This window comes from Ovis canadensis, chromosome 14, assembly GCF_042477335.2.
Source record: "Ovis canadensis isolate MfBH-ARS-UI-01 breed Bighorn chromosome 14, ARS-UI_OviCan_v2, whole genome shotgun sequence".
In the NCBI taxonomy this organism is placed as follows: Eukaryota; Metazoa; Chordata; class Mammalia; order Artiodactyla; family Bovidae; genus Ovis; species Ovis canadensis.
In genome coordinates this window covers 28,424,796-28,447,785 of record NC_091258.1, presented here as the reverse complement: position 1 = coordinate 28,447,785, position 22,990 = coordinate 28,424,796, and the positions used below count along the sequence as shown (strand labels likewise).

The 22,990-nt window shown below is 41.1% G+C and overlaps 1 protein-coding gene, 1 non-coding gene and 1 pseudogene across 2 annotated transcripts; 1 reads left to right on the top strand and 2 right to left on the bottom strand.

The window, feature by feature from the left end:
* Positions 1 to 561: 561 nt before the first annotated feature.
* LOC138418491 (uncharacterized) lies at positions 562 to 21,608 on the bottom strand. The gene is made up of 3 exons (XM_069549916.1): positions 21,470 to 21,608; positions 3,469 to 4,021; positions 562 to 2,233 (listed from the first exon to the last, which is right to left on the bottom strand). The coding sequence occupies exons 1-2, from the start codon at positions 21,606 to 21,608 to the stop codon at positions 3,549 to 3,551; spliced, it is 612 nt and encodes a 203-aa protein (XP_069406017.1). The 3' UTR covers positions 562 to 2,233; positions 3,469 to 3,548.
* On the bottom strand, positions 985 to 2,135 carry LOC138418492 (branched-chain-amino-acid aminotransferase, mitochondrial pseudogene; annotated as a pseudogene).
* LOC138419857 (small nucleolar RNA SNORA11) lies at positions 12,776 to 12,904 on the top strand. The gene has a single exon (XR_011249113.1). It is a non-coding gene; the product is annotated as a small nucleolar RNA SNORA11 (small nucleolar RNA).
* Positions 21,609 to 22,990: the final 1,382 nt, after the last annotated feature.

The window sequence follows — 22,990 nt, the reverse complement described above, 5'->3', positions numbered from 1 at the left end:
GAGAATTAATCTGAGAATAAATCTCATCTGGGTCATGACATATAAACCTTTCAATATGTTGCTAAATTTGGTTTGCTAGTATTTTGTGAAGGATGAAAGGAGTGAAGTGCAAGTGTTAGTAGCTTAGTTGTGTCCAACTCTTTGCGACTCCATGGACTGTAGCCCACCAGGCTCCTCTGTCCATAGAACCCTCCAGGCAAGAGAACTGGAGTGGGTAGTCATTCCCTTCTCCAGGGGATCTACCTGACCCAGGGATCAAACCCAGGTCTCAGATTCTTAACTATCTGAGCCACCAGGGAAGCTTTTTGGATTTTAATGTATCAGTGGAAGGAAGGAATGCAAGTGCAGCAGTTAAGACTGAAGAACAAAAATTTAAGTTGGAAAGTTGGAAGAACAGTTTCATGTATTGTTATTTCATATTCTAACAATAATTATCAGTGAAAGAGACTATGAACTTGACATTGCACATATGTGAAAAATTATAATTAAATATTATACAAATGTTATAGACCAGTTTGAATTGCACTTTCCCTCAAAAGAAAATCCCCATACAGGAAAATCGTGGATCTGGAAACAGTTTATTTCATTGAAAGACATTTTAAATTCTAACCATTACTCTCTTGGATAAATTGTCAGATCTAGCTATTCATTAGGATTGAATATGAATTTCTTTTCTTGTTCCTTGGCATTTTTTTTTTTTTTCAAAACTGCAGCTAAAGGAAAAAAAAATCAATGGCAGCCCTGGGGAGATCCGGCCTGAAAACAGAGATGCAGATTTGGGCTCAAGGTGTTTCCTAAATGTCTTGACCCAACAATCTTTGACCACACAGTACAGAGCAGAGGGCAGTACAGGTCCCCAAGGCCTGAACGGCAGGGCTAGAGGCTAAGATGCCTGGGTCAGGCTCTTATGACTTCGGGAGTGTAATGTAGGGGTGGCAGAGACCCAGTTTCCTCTGTCTTTTATTTCATATCACTTCAGGTGAATCATTGGTATGGAGGTGAAGGTCCAACTGGGGTGGCTGCTACAGGTTGGTGGTCGCTGGAGTGAGTGGCCCGGCATAGCCTGCAGCATTGCACCAGGAGCATCCTTTTGTGGGCTTTTGATGCATACTGGATAGCCTTCAGCTCCTTGTAGAAGCGCAGGATAAGTTCAGCCCCATTTTCCTTAGTGGGAATGTGGAAATGCTTGCCTTGGTGCAGGATTCAATGCACATGGCAGACCTGACGAGTAGTTCCTGAGCCATAGACTCCTCGAAACTGACAGTCCTCCAGCGCCCGCAAGAACACATTCATGGTGATCTTACACTCCACCACCCGGAATTCATCCCAGGTTTGAGCCAGGTCCAGCAGACTCTGTTGGACTAGCCAAGGCAGGATGACACGGTCCAGTGAAGGGGTCACCAGTTCCAGCGCCCTATTGTCGTGGGTCCAGAAGACGAAGATGTTCTTGGTGCCCACCTCGGTGAATTGGAGGTCAGACCCATAGCCAGAGGACCTGTTCGCAGCCCTTCTTTTGTGCCTCTTGCTGCACGAACACGGCGGGCGCTTAATTTTCCCTCAGCTTGCAGTCGCCCACCCCACCTACCCAGGCTCAGATGAAGGATGGATCCTCCAGGAGGGAGATAGGGCTCAAGGCATATCCAGGGAAGATTGCAGACACGTAGTGAGGGCTCCCACGCCCTCAGGAACCCAGTCCTTGTCTTTCACCAGCCTGCGGATGCACTCCAACAACCCAGCTTTGTCAAAACTGCAGGCGGAGGCGCAGAGCTGAACACAGCCTGAGTTCCATGTTGAGCCAAGGTCGGAAGAGGCCTACGCGCTGGTCCTCCGCCTTTGAATGCCTTCAGGTCTTCGAAGAGCTGCAGGGAGTAGTGGAGAGCTGAGCGGGCGGAGAGCAGAGTGAGGTTTTGCAAGGGCTGGATTTGGGGCTGACTCCAGCCCTTCTCCCTGTTCCGTCCCACCATCAGCATGTGATTGGTGAACGCCTTCCTGAACAGCAGCGGCTGGCTGGGGTCAGGCTTTTTTTGAGGCTCCTATGTCATTTCCAGCAGCCCGTCAGCAGCCTTGAAGCTGGATGAGGCATACCGTCTGGGACCACACAGAAGCCAAAGAACAGGGAGAAAATTTGGGGTCCAAATCTCTCTCCCTTCATCCGCTCTAAAGCCTCGTGCTCCTTTCTGAGGGGGCCTCTCCTCCTCCGAATATGATGTATGAAACTACATCATCACTTCATCTTGGATAAAGGGTAAGAATGAATCATGAATTTACTAAAATTGCTTTAAAATCTATTCTTCCATCACCATTAACATAGTTTAATGGTTTAAGATAATTTTCCTGCCACGAGAACCTAGAGACGGTTTCGACGTAAATTTTTCTCTACAAGTGGTGCTTTTATCAATCCAAACTCATTTAGGTAAGTGACTAAACAAGAAACAACCTTACTTGTCACATTGAAAACTTAAAATATTTATATACATTGTCTTCATTCAAAGTGTGCTTACAGGCATTAACATGTAGAATAGAAATTTCACTAATGCCTTTGCTTTCCTTAAAATCGTAGAACGGATATCAGTGCAATACCCATTGTGCGGCTGCTGCTGCTAAGTCGCTTCAGTCGTGTCCAACTCTGTGCGACCCCATAGACGGCAGCCCACCAGGCTCCCTCATCCCTGGGATTCTCTAGGCAAGAATACTGGAGTGGTTTGCCATTTCCTTCTCCAATGCACGAACGTGAAAAGTCAAAGTGAAGTCGCTCAGTCGTGTCCGACTCTTAGCGACCCCATGGACTGCAGCCTACCAGGCTCCTCTGCCTATGGGATTTTCCAGGCAAGAGTACTGGAGTAATACCCATTGTAATAAATGCTCATGGGCAAATTTTGTCAGAATGAAATTTACTTTCTTATTTTCTTAGTTATATTTGCTCCGATTGTTGAAATATAATTTTAAGTGTAATTTTATGACTGTCGAATCCCACATTTAAAAAATGAACTTGTATTTTGTATATATTTTTTCACTTCATTTTATGAGTAAATTTTTTTTTTTCTTAAAAATGCATGATGAATTTAAAACAAACTGGTCTTTCATTGTGGGCTCTTAAGTAGTAACAGATCTAAATAGCTAGAAGGTGTTTGAGGGCAGACAAATCGCACATTATTCAAATTTGCCCGATAGTGGGCCTTAGGCAATTATTCATTAAACGAATGAATTTTTAATCCCCAATCCTGGGCCCAGGGCTTGAATGACATCTCTACTCCAATTTCTCAATGATTAGACTTGTGAGACAGAAGTTTATCAAACATCAGGATCTGTGCCAAGCACCTCCCTCTCCACCTGCTTTTCACTCTCTCTTCTTCCTCTCAGAGAGGGGGCGTGCTCAATACCACGACCCATTTGTTGGTCGAGACCGATGCCCTTCACTGCGGAGTCGCGGCCAAGCCACGCCCCCATGCCGGCCTAGAGGGGGCGTACCTATTGTTCCTCCTGAAGATCCAGGCCAAGTAATCTTGTGAGGAGCCGATCCCTGTGAATGGGAGCTGTTCCGCAGACCCTCAGAGCCGGCGCACGTCGCGCCTCGCCCCCTCGGCCCGCAGGCTCTGAGCGAGCTTGCGGACGCGCCCGCTCTCACCGGTCAGAGCCTGGCTCCGGCTATCCTGGACCTGGCGGGCTGAGGCTGGGCGGCTGAGGTACCAGGGGCGGAGCCCGAGCCTCTTCAGAGAAAAGCTTGTCTGCAACTTGAGCCAAGAAAGTGAAGATGGCCACCGAATCATGCCCCGAGTGCGACCAACAGGTGGACGCCGGGAGCCGGGCACCGAACGCGCAGGCCAGCGGGGCGGGTGCGCGCGGGCAGCGGCCGTTGCCCGTGGCCGTTGGCTGTGGAGAGGCCGCCTCGCCGGGGTCCCGGCGGCCGAGCGAGGGGGCCAGCCCTCGGGCTCTGTGGCCACCGCGGGAGCCCCGAACCGGCCCGGCCGAGCCGAGGGGTTGCCGCGGAAGCGCCCGGAGCCGCGGCCCGGCCGGGGTCCACCTGGCGGCGGTCAGACGGGCGAGTGTCGTGCCCTGGGGCTGGGCGTGAGAGGGGGCGTGAGTTTATCCTGAGCGGACGGGGCGACCTGTCCGGAGCCTCCTCGAGTCGCCTGGCCGGCTCCGGTGACAGCGGCAGGAGTGTGGGGCAGCGGCCCCAGTGGACGAGAACCGTCCCTCAGCCCCCTCCTGCCCCGACGAGAGTGCCTGATGTGCGAACTCCCAAGTCAGGGCTCCTGGCTCCCAAATCCCCCTCCTGCCACTCAGGGTTGCTTTGTTCCCATTTCAGATGTGGACGATGGACCCCCCCCAACTGTCCCCCCCCCCCCCCCGCCACCTGGGCGGATGCTTAAATGTGACAGTAAGGCCTGCAAGTGTAATGATGCTTTCCTCTTAGACTTAAGTAATTGATGATCTATATGCTTTTAAATAATTTGCATAACATCAATAGTCATTAATTTGGTCTAGTTTTTAGTAGAACAGTTTAAAATAGTAAGTCCCCATTAAAGTCCTATTTTTCTGAGTTTTCTCCTCTTATAATGTTGCATATTCTTCTAACTTTTTAAGAGGTGAATTTGCCTTATGTGGTTTCTTGAACTTTCGATATCTGCTTTCTAAATTAAATTCATTAGGTCATGCAGTGGCTTTATGACTGTTGTTGATCTGGGGTTCAGACTGACATTTAAACTTGAAAGCTCTCAGCTATGACAGTAAACACTGCATGTGGTGAGAACAGCATCAGAATTGTGGTAAGGATCCTCACAGCATTCCTGAGGCTTTCTCTGCTTCCCTAAATGACAGCCCAGGTGTAAAGAAGAAGAAGAAAAAAAGCTCGTGCCAGTGGTTGCAAGTTATCATGGCTTGGTAATTTCATGTTTCTTAGCCCACGAGCAAGGCCTTAACTACCAAGGTTTTCCAGAGAATGGAATGATTATACTGCATTTAGGGAAGCCCAAAGCTGTGGCTTCTCACCAGGAGCCTTCCAGTCCAGATGCCAACAAAGGGTCAGTTTTACTTTAAGCAGGATTGCTTAGTAACACTGCTGCCATTCCATCTTTATTGGGTTGACAGGGTTAGAGTGATAGAAAGGTAACCAAAAGTATTTTTCCTCATGATACAGTTTTGTTTACCCCTTACTAATGTGTCATACATAACCTAATGGAAAATTTTTTTACTGACTCCTATATGTATAAAATTTGATTATTCTTAACTAGAAAAAGTAATTCATTTCAAGCTCTCTCAATTAAAACCGTTTGTAAGACATCTTTTATGCCAAAATGCAGACCTTAATATATGTTTCTTTTAAAATTAATTCTTTTTTTACTTTCCCTCTGAGCAAGAGAAATTTACTGCTTCTATTTCTCTCAGCAGTGCTTTATTGTTTTCAATGTATAGATTTTGTACATATTTGTTAAGTTTATCATTGTGAATTTAATTTTTTTGGATGCTACTATAAGTGGAATTGTTTTAAAATTTTCATTTTATCAATGTTCATAATTATATATAGAAATAAAATTTATTTTTATTGAAAAATATAAAATTCACCATATAAACCATTTTAAAGTGTATATATACTTCAGTGGCATAATATATTCACAATATGGTATAACCATCACCACCATCTAGTTCTAGAATATTTTCATCATTTCAAAATGAGACCCTGTTTTCAATTAAGCACTCACTTCCTGATTCATGCTCCCTCTAGTCCCTAGTAACCACGAATTTGCTTTCTGTTTCTGTAGATTTGCCTATTATTGATGTTTCATATAAATGGAGTCATGCAATGTGTCCTTTGATATCTGACTTCTTTCATTTAGTTTATCCATATTGTACTATATATCAGTACTTTGTTCTTTTTTATGGCCAAATGACTTTCTATTGTGTGGATATATCACATTTTGTTAATCCATTTGGCAGTTGATGGACATTTTGGTGGTTTCCACCTTTTGCTTATTGTGAATAGTGCTGCTGTTAATATTCATGTCCAATTGTGTGTGTGTTTAATATATTCTTTTCAGGACATTACTACTCAATTTTTGTTTTTTGGCTGCACTGCGTGGCTTATAGGATCTCAATTCCCCAACCAGGGATTGAACCTGGACCATGGCAGTGAAAGTGCTGAATCCTAACCAGTAGCCTACCAGGGAACTCCCACAAGTTTTGTTTTAACATTTGTTTTCATTTATTATATTCCCATGAATGAAGCAGCATGATCATACTGTAATTCTGCATTTAACTTATTGAGGAACTGTCAAACTGTCATTCATAGGAGTTGTTGTATTTTATATTCCCACCAACATTATATGAAAGTTCTAGTTTTCCCACATGCTCTCTCATACTTGTTATTTTTCATTTTTTAAAATAATTAGTGTAGTTTGACACCAAAAAAAAAAAGAGAGAGAGAGAGAAAATTGTCATGTTCAAAAAGCTTTAAGCTGCAGTTTTGGCTCTTTACAACCATAACCAAATCCAACAATGGAGAAAAATGGATACTATGATATCTTCCTAGTTCTGGACCTTCCCCTGAAATGTAATTTCCTAGAGCTTGTTATTAATTTAACAAATATTTATTACATACTTGCTTTGTGTCAGAGACTGTTCTAGTTCAGGAAATAAAACAGTGAATAAAAGAGACAAATAGTCCTTTTTCCTTGGGGAGGTGGGATTAGAATCGTTATCCTAGTACATGTGAAATGGGATGTCATTGTGGTTTTGATTTGCATTTCCCTAATAATTAAGGACATTGAACATCTTTTCATGTGTTTCTTGATCATTTATATTTGTTCCTTGGAGAAATATCTATTCAGGTTCATTGCCCATTTAAAAAAATTTAATTTTATTTTTGGCTGCACAGGCTTTTTTCTAGTTGCAGCAAATAGGGACTACTCTTTAGGAGTGGTGCTCAGGCTGCTCTTGAGATGGCTTCTTGTGGGGCACAAGCTCTAGGGTGTGTGGGCTTCAGTAGCTGTAGTACGTGGGTTCAGTAGTCATGATTCCCAGGCTCTGGAGCACAGGCTCAATAGTAGTGGCACACAGGCTTAGTTGCTTTGCAGCATGTAGGCTTTTTCTGGATCAGGGATTCAACTTGTGTCTCCTGCATTGGCAGGCAGATTCTTTACCACTGAGCCACCAGGGAAGCCCTCATTGCCCATTTTTAATTGACTTGTCAATTGGGTTGTTTATTTGAGTTCTAAGTGGTTTTGTATATCCTGGATACTAGACCCTTCAGTTCAGTTCAGGTCAGTTGCTCAGTCATGTCTGACTCTTTGCAATCTCATGGACTGTAGCACGCCAGGCTTCCCTGTCCATCACCAACTCCTGGAGTTTGCTCAAACTCTTGTCTATCGAGTCACAGTGATGCCATCCAACCATCTCATCCTCTGTTGTCCCCTTCTCCTCCCGCCTTCTATCTTTCCCAGCATCAGGGTCTTTTCCAAAGAGTCGGTTCTTCGCATCAGGTGGCCAAAGTATCGGAGTTTCAGTTTCAACATCAGTCCTTCCAATGAACACTCAGGACTGATTTCCTTTAGGATGGACTGGTTGGATCTCCTTGTAGTCCAAGGGACTCTCAAGTCTTCTCCAACACCACAGTTCAAAAGCATAAATTCTTCGGTGCTCAGCTTTCTTTATGGTTCAACTCTCACATGACTACTAGAAAAACCATAGCTTTGACTAGACGGATCTTTGTTGGCAAAGTAATGTCTCTGCTTTTTAATATGCTGTCTAGGTTGGTCATAGCTTTTCTTTCAAGGAACAAGTGTCTTTGAATTTCATGGTTGCAGTCACCATCTGCTGTGAATTTAGAGCCCAAGAAAATAAAGTCTGTCTCTGTTTCCATTGTTTTCACATCTATTTCCCATGAAGTGATCGGACCCGATGCCATGATCTTCATGTTTTGATTGTTGAGTTTTAAGCGAGCTTTTTTACTCTCCTCTTTCACTTTCATCAAGAGGCTGTTTAGTTCCTCTTCACTTTCTGCCATAAGGGTGGTGTCATCTGCATATCTGAGGTTATTGATATTTCTCCCAGCAATCTTTTCGAGCTTGTGCTTCATCCAGCCCAGCATTTTGTATGATGTACTCTGCATATAAGCTAAATAGGCAGAGTGACAATATAGAGACTTACCGTACTCCTTTCATAATTTGGAACCAGTCTGTTCCATGTCTGGTTTTAACTGTTGCTTCTTGACCTGCACACAGGTATATCAGGAAACAGGTAAGGTGATCTGGTATTGCCATCTCTTTAAGAATTTTCCACAGTTTGTTGTGATCCACACAGTCAGTCTTTAGCATAGCAGTAGATGTTTTTCTGAATTCTCTTGCTTTTTCTATGATCCAACTGGTGTTGGCAATTTGATTTCTGGTTCCTCTGACTTTTCTAAATTCAGCTTGAACATCTGGAATTTCTTGGTTCATGTACTGTTGAAACCTCACTTGGAGAATTTTGAGCATTACTTTGCTAGCATGTGAGATGAGTGCCTTATCAGACATATAATTTGCAAATACTTGCAAAAACTCATTATGTGGGTTGTCTTTTTACTCTCTTGATGGTACCCTTTGATGCACAAAAGTTTTTCATTTTGACGTAGTCCAATATGTGTATTTTTTCTTTCATTGCTTGTGCTTTTTGGTGCCAGAACCAAGAAACTATTGTCTGACCCAACATTATAAAGATTTAGCCTTTCTCTCATCTAAGAGTTTTGTAGTTTTTATTGTTATATGTATGTCCTTGATTCATTCTGAGTTAATTTTTGTATATGGTGTGAGGTAAGAGTTCAGCTTAATTCTGTTATATGTGCATATTTCACTGTTCTGGCACCTTTAGTTGAGACTAGTTTTTCTTCATTGTGTGGTCTTGGCACCATTGTTGAAAGTCAGTTGACGACAGATTAATGGGTTTATTTCTGGACTCTCAATTCCGTTGAATTGCTGTTCTTACTGCCAGCATTACACTCTTTAGTTTTTCTTTCCTTACTGATACACAGGATTCTTTTAAAGACTTTTAAAAAATTGAAATATAGTTGATTTACAATGTTGTGTTAATTTCAGGTATACAGCAAAGTGATTCAGGTGTATGTGTGTGTATATTTATATATCTTTTTTCAGATTTTCCCATTATAGGTTATTGCAAAATATTGAATATAGTTCCTGTCCTATACAGTAGCTCCTTGTTTTTTATTTTATATATAGTTACGTGTATCTGTTAATCACAAACTTCTAATTTTTCCCCCTTCCCTTTTTCGTATCTATCAGTTTATTTGCTACATCTGTGAGTTTGTTTCTGTTTTGTAAATAAGTTCATCTTGTATCATTTTTTTAAGATTCCACATATAAGTGGCATCATATAGTATTTGTCTTTCTCTGTCTGATTTACTCTACTTCATATGATAATTTTTAGGTCCATCCATGTTGCTGATAATAGCACTATTCTATTCAATTTTAGAAGGAGTAATACCACATCTTTATCCATTCATCTATTAATGGACACTTAGGTTGCTTCCATGTCTTCACTATTGTAAATAGCACAGCTATAAACATAGGGGTACACGTATCTTTTCAAATTACAGTGTTGTTTGGATATGTAGGCCCAGGAATGGGATTGCTGGATCATATGGTAACTACAGATTTTGAGGAGCCTCCAGACTGTTTTCCATTATGTTTATGTTCCCACCAAAACTATAAGAGGGTTCACTTTTCTCCACATCCTCTCCAGCCTTTATTGTTTGTAGATTTTTTGATGATGGCCATTCTAACTGGTGTGAGGTGTTACCTCACTGTAGTTTTGATTTGCATTTCTCTAACACTTAGCAATGCTGAGCATCTTTTCAGGTGCCTATTGGCCATCTGTGCTGGGGTCCAGCCCCGGTGGATCCAGGGAATTCGAAGCGGGGACAGAGTCGGAGTCTGGGAAAGGACTATTTAATTAGAAATATAAAGAGAGATTAGGAAAGAATAGTATAGTAGGAAAATTCAGTGGAGAAAAGAGGCTGAATAACTTGGTTTACGTGGAGAACTAATAAAACCTCAAGACAAGAGGTTTGCACCATCTGCGATAGGCCACCGGTGCCCATTTGAATAGCGGAGGGTGCCCCGCCTTGGGCTCCTTCTCGCGTGGGTCTTAGAAGCCAGGGCAAGTAAGCAGACTTGGCGAGCCTCCATACTACAGATGGGAATTCAGTCTGAAAAGGAGAGGGAGGGAGAGGGAGAAAGAGAGAGAGAGACATGGGGGAAGCCAGATTTCCAAGAAACCAGTTCGAGAAGCTGGTCTGAGAAACTGGTCCATCCTTTATTGTTCGGGAAAGCCTTTTATACTTTTGGTTGTACATAGAGATCAATGGATAATACAAAATTATGCAGCATCAGCAGCCCTGACTCTTATCGAGACCAGGCTTTCTCTCTGCATACCTAGCTGTATACACAAGTCTTAGGTGATTTACATCATCTTCTGGCCAGAGGGCCAATTAACATTTTACAGCCCTTTTCTGATAAAAGTCCATCAACCAGAGAACTTATTTGCCTTAATAGTGTTGTTCTTCCAAAAGTCTGGTGCCACTCTCAGAAAGCACTAAATAAAGTTACATTCTTACATAGCAAGGACACAACAATTTATAACAAGGAAAGAGGAGTACAGTGATTTATAACGAAGAGAAAATTCATTAATTCAGAAGTCTAGTGTTGCTAACATCAAAACTACTATATTCCTATTTCTGCATCCCGTTTGCATTGATTAATATCCTCCTAGGTGCCTAAAAGATAAAGGATATGGAGGCCTGGCAGCAAACATTAACTCAACAATGTAACCTTTCATCAAACTAATTCTTAGCTCTAAAAGGCTCTATATCTTTAAGATGTTTTAAGCTTCGTGCCTCTCAAGGTTGAGGGGCTGTAAACAATCACAAGTTGTAAAAGTCTCCAACTGTCAGGCAAGTTAGAGAGCCATCAGAGGAATTTGAGCTGAAACATTCCTTTCATATGCAGGAGACCAGTTGAAGCTCTAAGTTAACTTTTTCCAGAGAAAGGTGGTTGGGGATAGCCCCCTGTAATGTCAGAAAAGTATAGTATAGCAGACAGTAAACAGACAGATTTTGGTTTTGGGGTAGATGCTCAGGCAGAGGACCCCTTGAGACCTGACTCGCCTTGCCCGTCAGGTCTCTCCACATGGCCTTGTCATGGGTGGGATCTCCCATACTGGCTCCCAGCACATCTGTATATCTTCTTTGGAGTAATATCTGTTTAGGTCTTCTGCCCATTTATTTGGAGAAGGTGATGACAGCCCACTCCAGTACTCTTGCCTGGAAAATCCCATGGATGGAGGAGTCTAGTAGGCTGCAGTCCATGGGGTCGCAAAGAGTAGGACACGACTGAGCGACTTCACTTTCACTTTTCACTTTCATGCATTGGAGAAGGAAATGGCAACCCACTCCAAAAATCCAGGGGACAGGGGGAACCTGGTGGGCTGCCGTCTATGGGGTTGCACAGAGTCAGACACGACTGAAGTGACTTAGCAGCAGCAGCAGCCCACTTATTTACTGAATTGTTTGGTTTTTTGGATATTGAGCTGTAGGAGCTGTTTATGTATTCTGGAAATTAAGCCCTTGTCAGTCACATTATTTGCAAATATTTTCTCCCATTCCATAGGTTGTCTTTTCATTTTGTTTACAGTTTTCTGTACAAAAGCTTATATATTTGATTAGGTCCATTTGTTTACTTTTGCTTTTATTTCTATTGCCTTGGAAGACTGATCTAAGAAATGTCAGAGAATATTTTGCATATGTTCTCTTCTAGGAATTTTATGGTGTCATGTCTTATATTTAAGTCTTTAAGCCATTTTGAGTTTGTGTTTGTGAGGGAGTGTTCTAACTTTATTGATTTACGTGTGACTATCCCGCTTTCCCAACCCTACTTGCCAAAGAGACTGTCTTTTCTCCATTGTATATTCTTGTCTTCTTTTTCTAGAAATAATTTTTAAAGACTTTTTAAAAATTGAGGTGTAATTAAGGGGGGATGGGCAATATAGGGGTAGGATTTTAAGAACTACAAGCTGTCATGTATAAATAAGCTAAAAGGATATATTGTATAATGGGATATAGACAGTATTTTATAACTACTGTAAATGGAATATAACCTTTAAAATTTTTGTATCACTATATTATTATATACATGTAGCATATAACATTGTATATCAACTATAATTCAGTTTTAGAAATTAAGGTGTAATAGTGTATAATATACATAATTATGATTACATGTTGTTTAGTTGCTAGGTCATATCCAACTCTTTTGTGACCCTATGGACTGTAGCCCGCCAGGCTCCTCTGTTCATGGGATTTCCAAGGCAAAAAGACTGTGGGTAGCCATTTCCTTCTCGGGATCTTCTTGACCCAGGGATTGAACACCTGTCTCCTGCATTGGCAGGCAGATTCTTTACCACTGAGCCACCAAGAAGTCCTATATATTACAAACATAATTATAAATTTAATATATAATTATGGAGAAAATAATTGCAAATGATATGACCGACAAAGGCTTAATTTCCAGAAAATATAAACAGCTTATCCAACTCAAGAACAAAAAAAGAAGCAACCTGATGAAAAATGGGGAGAAGACCTAAGTAGGTATTTTTCCAAGAAAGACATACAAATGGCCAATAGGCACATGAAAAAAATGCTCATAATCACTAATTATTAGAGAGATACAAATCAAAACTGTAATGAGGTACCACCTCACTTTGATCAGAATGGCCATCATTTAAAAGTCTGGGGGTGTGCTCAAAGTAGGGGGCCTGAAGAAATGGCTCCTTTGTTTACAACACACCCAACAGGAATCTGGGTTCACTGTAATAAGAGGCACAAAATTTGTGGCCTTCTATGAACAAGTATCCAACACATGTCCCCCTGTACCTCCATGTGGCTGCTGGGCAGGACCAATGGGACAGGGTTCAATATTTGAAGGAAGCTAAAATATTTAGTAGGTGAGTTTGCCACCTAGAGTCTATTTGGTCCATACATATGTAGGCCATGAGCGATCTTACAGACATAAAAGCTTTGCACCTCTCTGTTTATGGAAAAAGAAAGAAAAAAAGATAGATTCTATATGCCATTCTGGAAAAGACAAAACTATGGTGACAAAAAGATCAGTGCCAGGAGTTTGAGGGGCGTGAAGGGAAGATGAATACATAGATACAGAAGTTTCTATGAGCAGTGAAAATACTTTCAATGACATTATAATGATGGTTATATGTCATCAAACTTTTGTCCAAATCCATAGAATGTGGAACACTATTTGTTTCATTAAAGGGAAACCTAAAGGTGAATTGTGGACTTTGACTTTGGTGCTATGTGTCAATATAGTTCATCCTTGTTTTTATTTTTAAGGGTACTGCTCTGTTGATATTGGTTATGCATGTGAGGAGAGGGGTGATATGGGGAATTTACCTTCCTGTCACTTTTGTTGTAAACCTAAAACTTCTTTTTAAAAGCCTCAAAAAAGTTAACACTCAGGATAGAAGTTTTTGGCAAAACTTTTATTTCACTTTTATAAATATATGCATATTATATATATGTATGTGTTTGTTGGATTGTGATTTTTTTTAAAAAAACAGCAAAAAAGTTTCTAGGCCACTGTAGTTAAATTATACTGGCAAATAAAAGCACAAATTAACCTAAAAAAAAAGTTTACAAGTAATAAATGTAAGAGAGGGTGTGGAGAAAAGGGAACACTGTTGTTTGGAATGTAAAGTGGTGCAGCCACTGTGGAAAACGGTGTAGAGGTTCCTCAAAAACTAAAAACAGAATTACCATATGATCCAGCAATCCCACTCTTGGGAATATAGCCAGATAAAATTATAATTTGAGAAGATACCTGAACCCCTATGTTTATAGTAGCACTATAAACATGGAAGCACCCTAAGTATCCATCAACAGATGAATGGATAAAGAAGATGTGGTGTATCTATACCATGGAATATTACTCATTCTATAAAAGTATGACATTTGCTGCAACATGGATGGATCTAGGGATTATCATACTAAGTGAAGTAAGTCAGAGAAATACAAATGCCATATGATATCACTTGTATGTGGAATCTAAAATACAACACAGATGAACATATCTGTGAAATAGAAACAGATTCACAGACATAGAGAACAGACTTAATAGTTGCCAACAGGGGTTGTATGGGAGAAGGATTGGGAGTTTGGAATCAGCAGATGCAAACTGGTGTATATATAATGGATAAACAACAAGGTCTTCCTATGTAGCACAGGGAGCTATATTCAATATCCTGTGATAAACCATAATAGAAAAGAATATGAAAAGTAATATATATGTATAACTGAATTACTTTGCTGTACAGCAGAAATTAACATTCTGAATCAACTATAATAAATATTTTTAAAATTGATGTAATGCTATATTAGTTATATGTATTAGTAATAGCACTAGGTTAGTTTCTGGTGTATAATATAATGATTTGATATTTGTATATATTTTGAAATGAACACACAGTAAGACTTTATTTATAGCAGTTTTAGGTTCAACCAAGTTGAGAAGACAGTACAGAGATTTCTTATATACCCTTTGCCCTCCCACATTCATAGCCTCCTTCATGATCACATCTTCCACTAGACTGGTAAATCTGTTAAAATTAATGACTACATTGACACATCATTGCCACCTGAAGTCCAGAGTTTACGTTATGGTTCACTCTTGGTGTCGTACATTCTGTGTGTGAATAAATATATAATGACATGTACCTCCATTAAATATATATTAAATATATAATGACATGTACCAACATTACTGTGGAAAATTCTGAAAGAGATGGGAATACCAGACCACCTGACTTGCCTCTTGAGAAACCTATATGCAGGTCAGGAAGCAACAGTTAGAACTGGGCATGGAACAACAGACTGGTACCAAATAGGAAAAGGAGTATGTCAAGGCTGTATATTGTCACCCTGCTTATTTAACTTCTATGCAGAGTACAGAATGAGAAACACTGGGCTGGAAGAAGCACAAGCTGGAATCAAGATTGCCAGGAGAAATATCAATAACCTCAGATATGCAGATGACACCACCCTTATGGCAGAAAGTGACGAGGAACTAAAAAGCCTCTTGATGAAAGTGAAAGAGGAGAGTGAAAAAGTTGGCTTAAAGCTCAACATTCAGAAAACGAAGATCATGGCATCCACTCCCATCACTTCATGGGAAATAGATGGGGAAACAGTGGAAACAGTGTCAGACTTTATTTTGGGGGGCTCCAAAAATCACTGCAGATGGTGACTGCAGCCATGGAATTAAAAGACACTTACTCCTTGGAAGGAGAGTTATGACCACCCCAGATAGCATATTGAAAAGCAGAGACATTACTTTGCCAACAAAGGTCCATCTAGTCAAGGCTATGGTTTTTCTAGTGGTCATGTACGGATGTGACAGTTGGACTGTAAAGAAAGCTGAGCACCGAAGAATTGATGCTTTTGAACTGTGGTGTTGGAGAAGACTCTTGAGAGTCCCTTGGACTGCAAGGAGGTCCAACCAGTCCATCCTAAAGGAGATCATTCCTGGGTGTTCATTGGAAAGACTGATGCTAAAGCTGAAACTCCAATACTTTGGCCACCTCATGTGAAGAGTTGACTCACTGGAAAAGATCCTGACGTTGGGAGGGATTGGGGGCAGGAGGAGAAGAGGACAACAGAGGATGAGATGGCTGGATGACATCACCGACTCGATGGACATGAGTTTGGGTAGACTCCAGGACAGGGAAGCCTGGCGTGCGCAATTCATGGGGTCACAAAGAGTTGGACACGACTGAGCGACTGAACTGAACTGAATTGAACCACCATTACAATATCACTGAATATTTTCACTGTCCTAAAAATCCTCTGTGCTTTGCCTGTTCATCCCTCCTTCCCTATGATCCCTGGGAACCACTGATGTGTTTACCATCTCCTTAGTTTTGCCTTTTCCAGAATGTCAGATAGTTGGAATCATACTGGGTGTAACCTTTCAGGTTGGCTTCTTTCACTTAGTAATATCTATTTAAGCTTCCTCCATGTCTTTTCAGGGCTGGATAGCTCTTTTTTGTTGTTGTTTTTAAGAATAATATTCCATTTTCTTGAAGTTCCACAGTTTATCCATTTGCCTACTGAGGGACATCTTGGTTGTGTCCAAGTTTTGGCAACTATGAATTAAGCTGTTTTAAACATTGTGTTCAGGTTTCTGTGTGGATAAAAGTTTTTTATTGTTTCAGGTGAATATCAGGAAGCATAATTTCTGGACTGTAAGATAAGAGTGTGTTTAGATGTGTAAGAAATTGCCGAACTGTCTTCTAACGTGGCTGTAGCATTTTGCATTCACACCAACAATGAATAAGTGTTCCTGTTGCTTTACATCCTTGTCAGCCTTTGGTGTTGTCAGTGTTCCAGATTCTGGCTATTCTAATAGATGTGTACTGGAGTCTTAGGAAACATTACTATGAAAAAAGCGAGACGAAATTCCAGCTGAGCTATTTAAAATCTTAAAAATGATGTCGTTAAAGCACTTCACTCAGTATGTCAGCAAATTTGGAAAACTCAGCAGTGGCCACAGGACTGGAAGAGATCAGTTTTCATTCCAGTCCCAAAGAAGGGCAATGCCAAAGAATGCTCAAACTACTGTACAGTTGTGTTCACTTCACATGCTAGCAAGGTTATGCTCAGAATCCTTCCAGTTAGGTTTCAGCAGTACATGAACCAAGAACTTCCAAATGTACATGCTGGGCTTCAAAGAGGCAGAGAAACCAGAGATCAAATTGCCAACATTTGTTGGGTCATGGAGAAAGCAAGGGAGTTCCAAAAAACATCTACTTATGCTTCATTGACTATGCTAAAAACTTGGACCAAGTGAATCTCAACAAATTGTGGAAAATTCTTAGAGATTAGAGTACCAGATCACTAACCTGTGTCCTGAGAAACTGTATGTGGGTCAAGAAGCAACTGAACATGAAACAACTGACTGGTTCAAAATTAGGAAAGGAATACAATGAGGCTCTATATTATCACCCTGCTTATTTAACTTACATGCAGAGTACACAATGCAAAATGCTGAACTGGATAAATCACAAGCTGGAATCATGATTACTAGGAGAAATATGAACAGCCTCATATTTAGGTGATACTACTCTAATGGCAGAAAGTGAAGAACTAAAGAGCATCTTGAGGGTGAAAGAGGAGAGTGAAAAAGCTGGATTAAAACTCAACATTCAAAAACTAAGATCATGGTATCCAGTCCCATCACTTCATGGCAAATAGATGGGGAAAAAGTGGAAACAGTGACAGATACCATGTTCTTGGGGTCCAAAATCACTGTGAATGGTGGCTGCAGCCATGAAAGTAAGAAACACTTGCTCCATGTGTAAAGTTGTCTCTTGGGTTGTTGGAAGAGGGTGTTTGCTATGACTAGTGTGTTCTCTTGGTAAAAGTCTGTTAGCCTTTTCTCTGCTTCATTTTGCACTCCAAGGCCAAACTTGCCTGTTACTCCAGGTCTCTTGATTGCCTACTTTTGCACTCCAGTCTCCTACAGTGTAAAGTAGATCTTTTTTTGGTGAACTTCCTGATGTTCAAGCTGGTTTTAGAAAAGGCAGAGGAACCAGAGGTCGAATTGCCAACATCCACTGGATCATGGAAAAAGCAAGAGAGTTCCAGAAAAACATCTATTTCTGCTTTATTGACTATGCCAAAGCCTTTGACTGTGTGTATCACAATAAACTGTGGAAAATTCTGAGAGAGATGGGAATACCAGACCACCTGACCTGCCTCTTGAGAAACCTATACGCAGGTCAGGAAGCAACAGTTAGAACTGGACATGGAACAACAGACTGGTTCCAAATAGGAAAAGGAGTCAATGTTGTATATTGCCACCCTGGCTATTTAACTTCTATGCAGAGTACATCATGACAAATGCTGGGCTGGAGGAAGCACAAGCTGGAATCAGGATTGCTGGGAGAAATATAATAACCTCAGATATGCAGATGACACCACCCTTATGGTAGAGAGTGAAGAGGAACTAAACAGCCTCTTGATGAAAGTGAAGAAGGAGAGTGAAAAAGTTGGCTTAAACTCAACATTCAGAAAATGAAGATCATGGCATCTGGTCCCATCACTTCATGGGAAATAGATGGGCAAACAGTGGAAACAGTGGCTGACTTTATTTTTGGGGGCTCCAAAATCACTGCAAATGGTGATTGCAGCCATGAAATTAAAAGACACATTCCTTGGAAGAAAAGTTATGACCAACCTAGATAGTATATTCAAAAGCAGAGACATTACTTTGCCGACTAAGGTCCGTCTAGTCAAGGCTATGGTTTTTCCAGTGGTCATGTATGGATGTGAGAGTTGGACTGTGAAGAAGGCTGAGCACCAAAGAATTGATGCTTTTGAACTGTGGTGTTGGAGAAGACTCTTGAGAGTCCCTTGGACTGCAAGGAGATCCAACCAGTCCACTCTGAAGGAAATCAGCCCTGGGATTTCTTTAGAAGGAACGATGCTAAAGCTGAAACTCCAAAACTTTGGCCACCTCATGCGAAGAGTTGACTCATTGGAAAAGACTCTGATGCTGGGAGGGATTGGGGGCAGGAGGAGAAGAGGACAACAGAGGATGAGATGTCTGGATGGCATCACTAACTCAATGGACATGAGTCTGAGTGAACTCCGGGAGTTGGTGATGGACAGGGAGGCCTGGTGTGCTGGGATTCATGGGGTCACAAAGAGTCAGACATGACTGAGTGACTGAACTGAACCGAACTGAACTAGAAGGTCTTGTAGGTCTTCACAGAACTGGTTAACTTCAGCTTCTTTAGCATCAGTGATTGGGGCATAGACTTGAATTACTGTGATGTTGAGTGGTTTGCCTTGGAAACAAACAGATCATTCTGTTGTTTTTGAGACTGCACCCAAGTACTACATTCTGGACTCTTTTTTTTTTTTTTGCTTATGAGGGCTACTGCATTTCTTATATGGGATTCTTGCCCACAGTAGTAGATATAATGGCCATCTGAACTAAATTCACTCATTCCCATCCATTTTAGTTCATTGATAGGTCCTAAGATGTTAATGTTCTATCTTGCCTTCTCCTGCTTTACCACGTCCAGTTTTCCTTGAATCATGGACCTAACATTTCAGGTTCCTATGCAATATTGTTTTTTACAGCATCAGACTTTACTTTCACCACCAGATACATCCATAGCTAAGTGTCTTTTCTGCTTTTGCCCAGCCACTTCATTCTTTCTGAGCCGATAGTAATTGCCCTCTGCTCTTCCTCAGTAGCTTGTTGGATACCTTCCAACCTGTGGGGCTCATCTTCCAGTGTCATGCCTTTTGCCTTTTCATACTATCTCTGGGGTTCTCCAGGCAAGAATACTGGAGTGGATTGCAATTTCCTTCTTGAGTGGACCGTGTTTTGTCAGAACTCTTCACTATGACCCATCCATTTTGGGTCCCCTGCACAGCATGGTTCATAGCTTCATTGAATTATGCAAGTCCCTTTGCCGTGATAAGGCTGCACGCCATGAAAGGGATTGATTCTCTTGGCAGTGTTCAAATAAGCATGATATCTTTCAGCTCTTTGAGATTTTGAAGGCAACACATTTCTCATTTATAAATTTTACTTAAGCCTATTTATGCTATTACTTACAGATACCTTGAATGGAGACCTTATAACAAAATGCTCCGAAATTTTGTCCAGCTTGAAAAAAACACGCAGTCCCCTTATGTCCTGGTGCTCGCATGGTTCACTGAACCCAAGGTAGATAAGGTGCGACTGGGGAAGCTGGAAGAAGACTCGAGGAGCTGTTGGGACTGCAGACATGTTTATTCTCTCTGGGCAACAGCAGCCAGAAGTCCTCAAATAGCACTGATATACTAAGAACAAAAGTGGCCCATGGTCAAGTGGGTGTGCAGGCACAGAGCTCCAGCTGCTACATAACCATGCAAGGTCAGCAATATTGTTTACAGAACACAAGGTAAGAGGGCGTGAGGGAGTGGGGCAGGAGAGCCTGACTGATGCCATGTTGTCTAGATATTTTCCCCACACCTTAGTTCCCCAAAGACCTCTTCACTGTAGAGGCTTTAGCAACCTCTTCCTTTGCTGCCTAAAGTCTCTCAGCTACCGATTATGGCCATAAATTATCTGGAAACTTTTGGGCAGCAAGAAGCTGCCCTCCTTGATCCCATGCTATACACCATTAGTAGTAATTGCTGGCTACACACTGATTTTCCTGGAAAATCTGATAGGTCCTAAGACCATGACCCTTCCTCCTCAGCTGCCTATTATGCCTTAGGTCATGGAAGTACTCAGTACATCATCAAGGCCTCCTTCCCAAAACAAAAGCAGTATCTACAGTATAGCTAAACCTGAGCCTCTGGCATATTCCACCTACAGGAGAGATTGGTCTCCCTCGTCCTCAGTCCTTTGCTAGATGCCATAGTGCTGGAGGATGTCACGCTTCTATTGGACCTTTTAGATACTTGGAGAGCCCCTGAGGATCAACTGAGTGAACATTAAAAGGAGTTTGTACAGTTTTGGATGGCATCACAGTTGATGAAGCCCATGGGAAAGCTGTTGCTGTTAATTCCTTAAGCAGGATGTTCCTGATCAAGGGCAGGATCCGAGGGTTGGCACTACTGGCCAAACTTCACACAGTTGTCTTAGCACTATATGCTCTACTCAACAGTCAATTCTCTTTCACGTTTTTTCTGACTCTTGAGCCATGGGCAATAGTTGGTTGTCTGGTCCTGCCAGTGACAGCAACAACTCCTTACCCAAGGTTAATCCTTTAGGTAAAAATAATTCTGGGAATCTCTTGCCTTACAAGACACCCAGTATTAACCAAAAATTTCTGTGCACGTGCTAAAGCCACAATACAAGGCCTCATCAAGACAATCTTATCCCTTTTGGAGTTCCAGATATTATCCATAGTGACCAAGGCACTCATTTCACTTCTCAAAATATACAATGCTAAGCTGCTGAACGTGGCATTCAGTGGAACTCTCATCTTTATTACTCTCAAGCTGCCAACCTCATACAGTGCAAAAATGGCTTAATTAAAGAAGTTCACATTAAATTAAGTGAAATGTCACCAGTTAAGTATGAGGAGTGAATTGTAATAAAATGCCTGACTCTGGTTTTGATACTTGATTGCTAACACATTTGAAGCCCTAGCACTTCTATCCATCTCTGTCCTATATCTGGGGAAGTTGATGAGAAAGCTCGATACTTTCTTCTTTAATGCTGACAGAAAGTTCAAGCCATGTAAGCCACAGCTGCTCACATACAGAAACCCTCCCCCCAGTCCTTTTCCCTAATTACAGTGAAAACAGGACCAATTTCTTTGCCTTGCTCTCTCAAACCATTTTAGACCTCCTTAGGAGCCTTCCCTGCTCTCCCCAAAAAGACACATTATGAAACCCTTTACATACCTTCCAGGTGCTGGATGGTATCATCAGGGTCAACGTCTGAAGCAAATTTTGGATAGTAGGTCCTTTCATCTCTGTAGGCTGAGCACAGTGGTAGAGGATTTTTTTCAACAAGTGGTGGTGTAGCAATTGGATAGAACATGCAAAAACTAAAAAAAAAAAAACCTTTTTCCCCACTTGTTTTTGTTGTGGTGAGATACATATGACATAAAATTTATCATCTTAACCATTTTAATTAAAACTGTACATTTTGTTAAATTTTAAACTATGAAGCTTCTAGAATAATGTTTATTAACATAAGTTAGGCAAACGTTTGTTAGTTACACACCAAAAGCATGATCCATAAAAGAAAAATTGATAAAATGATAAATTTGACTTTATCAAAATTAAAACTCCTGCTTTCTGAAAGACACTGATAGAGGACTTGTATCCAAAATAAAGGACTCTCAAAGCTCAATAATAAGAACATCTAATTAAAACATGGGCAAAATTTTAAATAGATGTTATACCAAAGTAGACATATAGATGGCAATAAGCACATGAAAAAAAATGTTCAACATAATTAGTCATGTGGGATATGCATATTACCATAATGAAATGCCACTACCCTACTAGAATAGCTGAAATTAAAAACAACCTACCAAGTGTTGCTGAGGATGTTGAGGAACTGAAACTCTCATACAGTGCTGGTGGTGATATAAGGTGGTACACTTTGGAAAGTAGTTTGGCAGTTTTCTTAGAAAGTTAAATACTTACCTACTATATAATCCAGGAGTAGGAAATGGCAACCCATTCCAGTATCCTTGCCTGGAAAATTCCATGGACAGAGGAGCCTGGCAGGCTACAGCCCTGGTGTCGCAAAGAGTTGGACACGACTGAGTGACTGAGCACATGTATAACCCAACCACTAGGCATGTATTCAAGAGGAAAGAAAGTATGTCTGTACAAAGACATGTATCTGCTGTATTCATAGCAGCTTTGTTTATAATAGCTAAAAACCGGAAATAGTCTATATGTACATCAGCAAGTTGATGGATAAACAGATGACGATATATCTTTACATGGAATAGTATTTACCAATGAACTTATTACATGGAATAGTATGGACAAATCTCAGAATAGTTATGCTGAGTGAAAGAAGCTAAACAAAAAATAGGGCATGTACTTATGATTCCATTTATATATAACTTTAGAAAATTCAAACTAATCTATAGTGACAGAAAGCCAGTCAATAGTTACCTGGGGATGTCCTGAGGTGACAATGTATGATAAAAAGTAGAGCTAGTGAATTAACCAATTTATAAATATCTTCGTTATAGCTGATTTTAAAAAACAGCCTCTTGGACATGGAATTGTTAAACCGTGTCTGAGAAATGTATGTCAGGACTTGTTCATTTAGTTTGGCAGCAGAGGGGCAGAAGGAAGTATAAAGGGAGAGATGTATGTGGCTGTGTTCATGTCTGTATTTTAATGAAAACCACTGTTGTGTGTGCATCTCCTGGCTGTACTGTAGGAATGCATTTT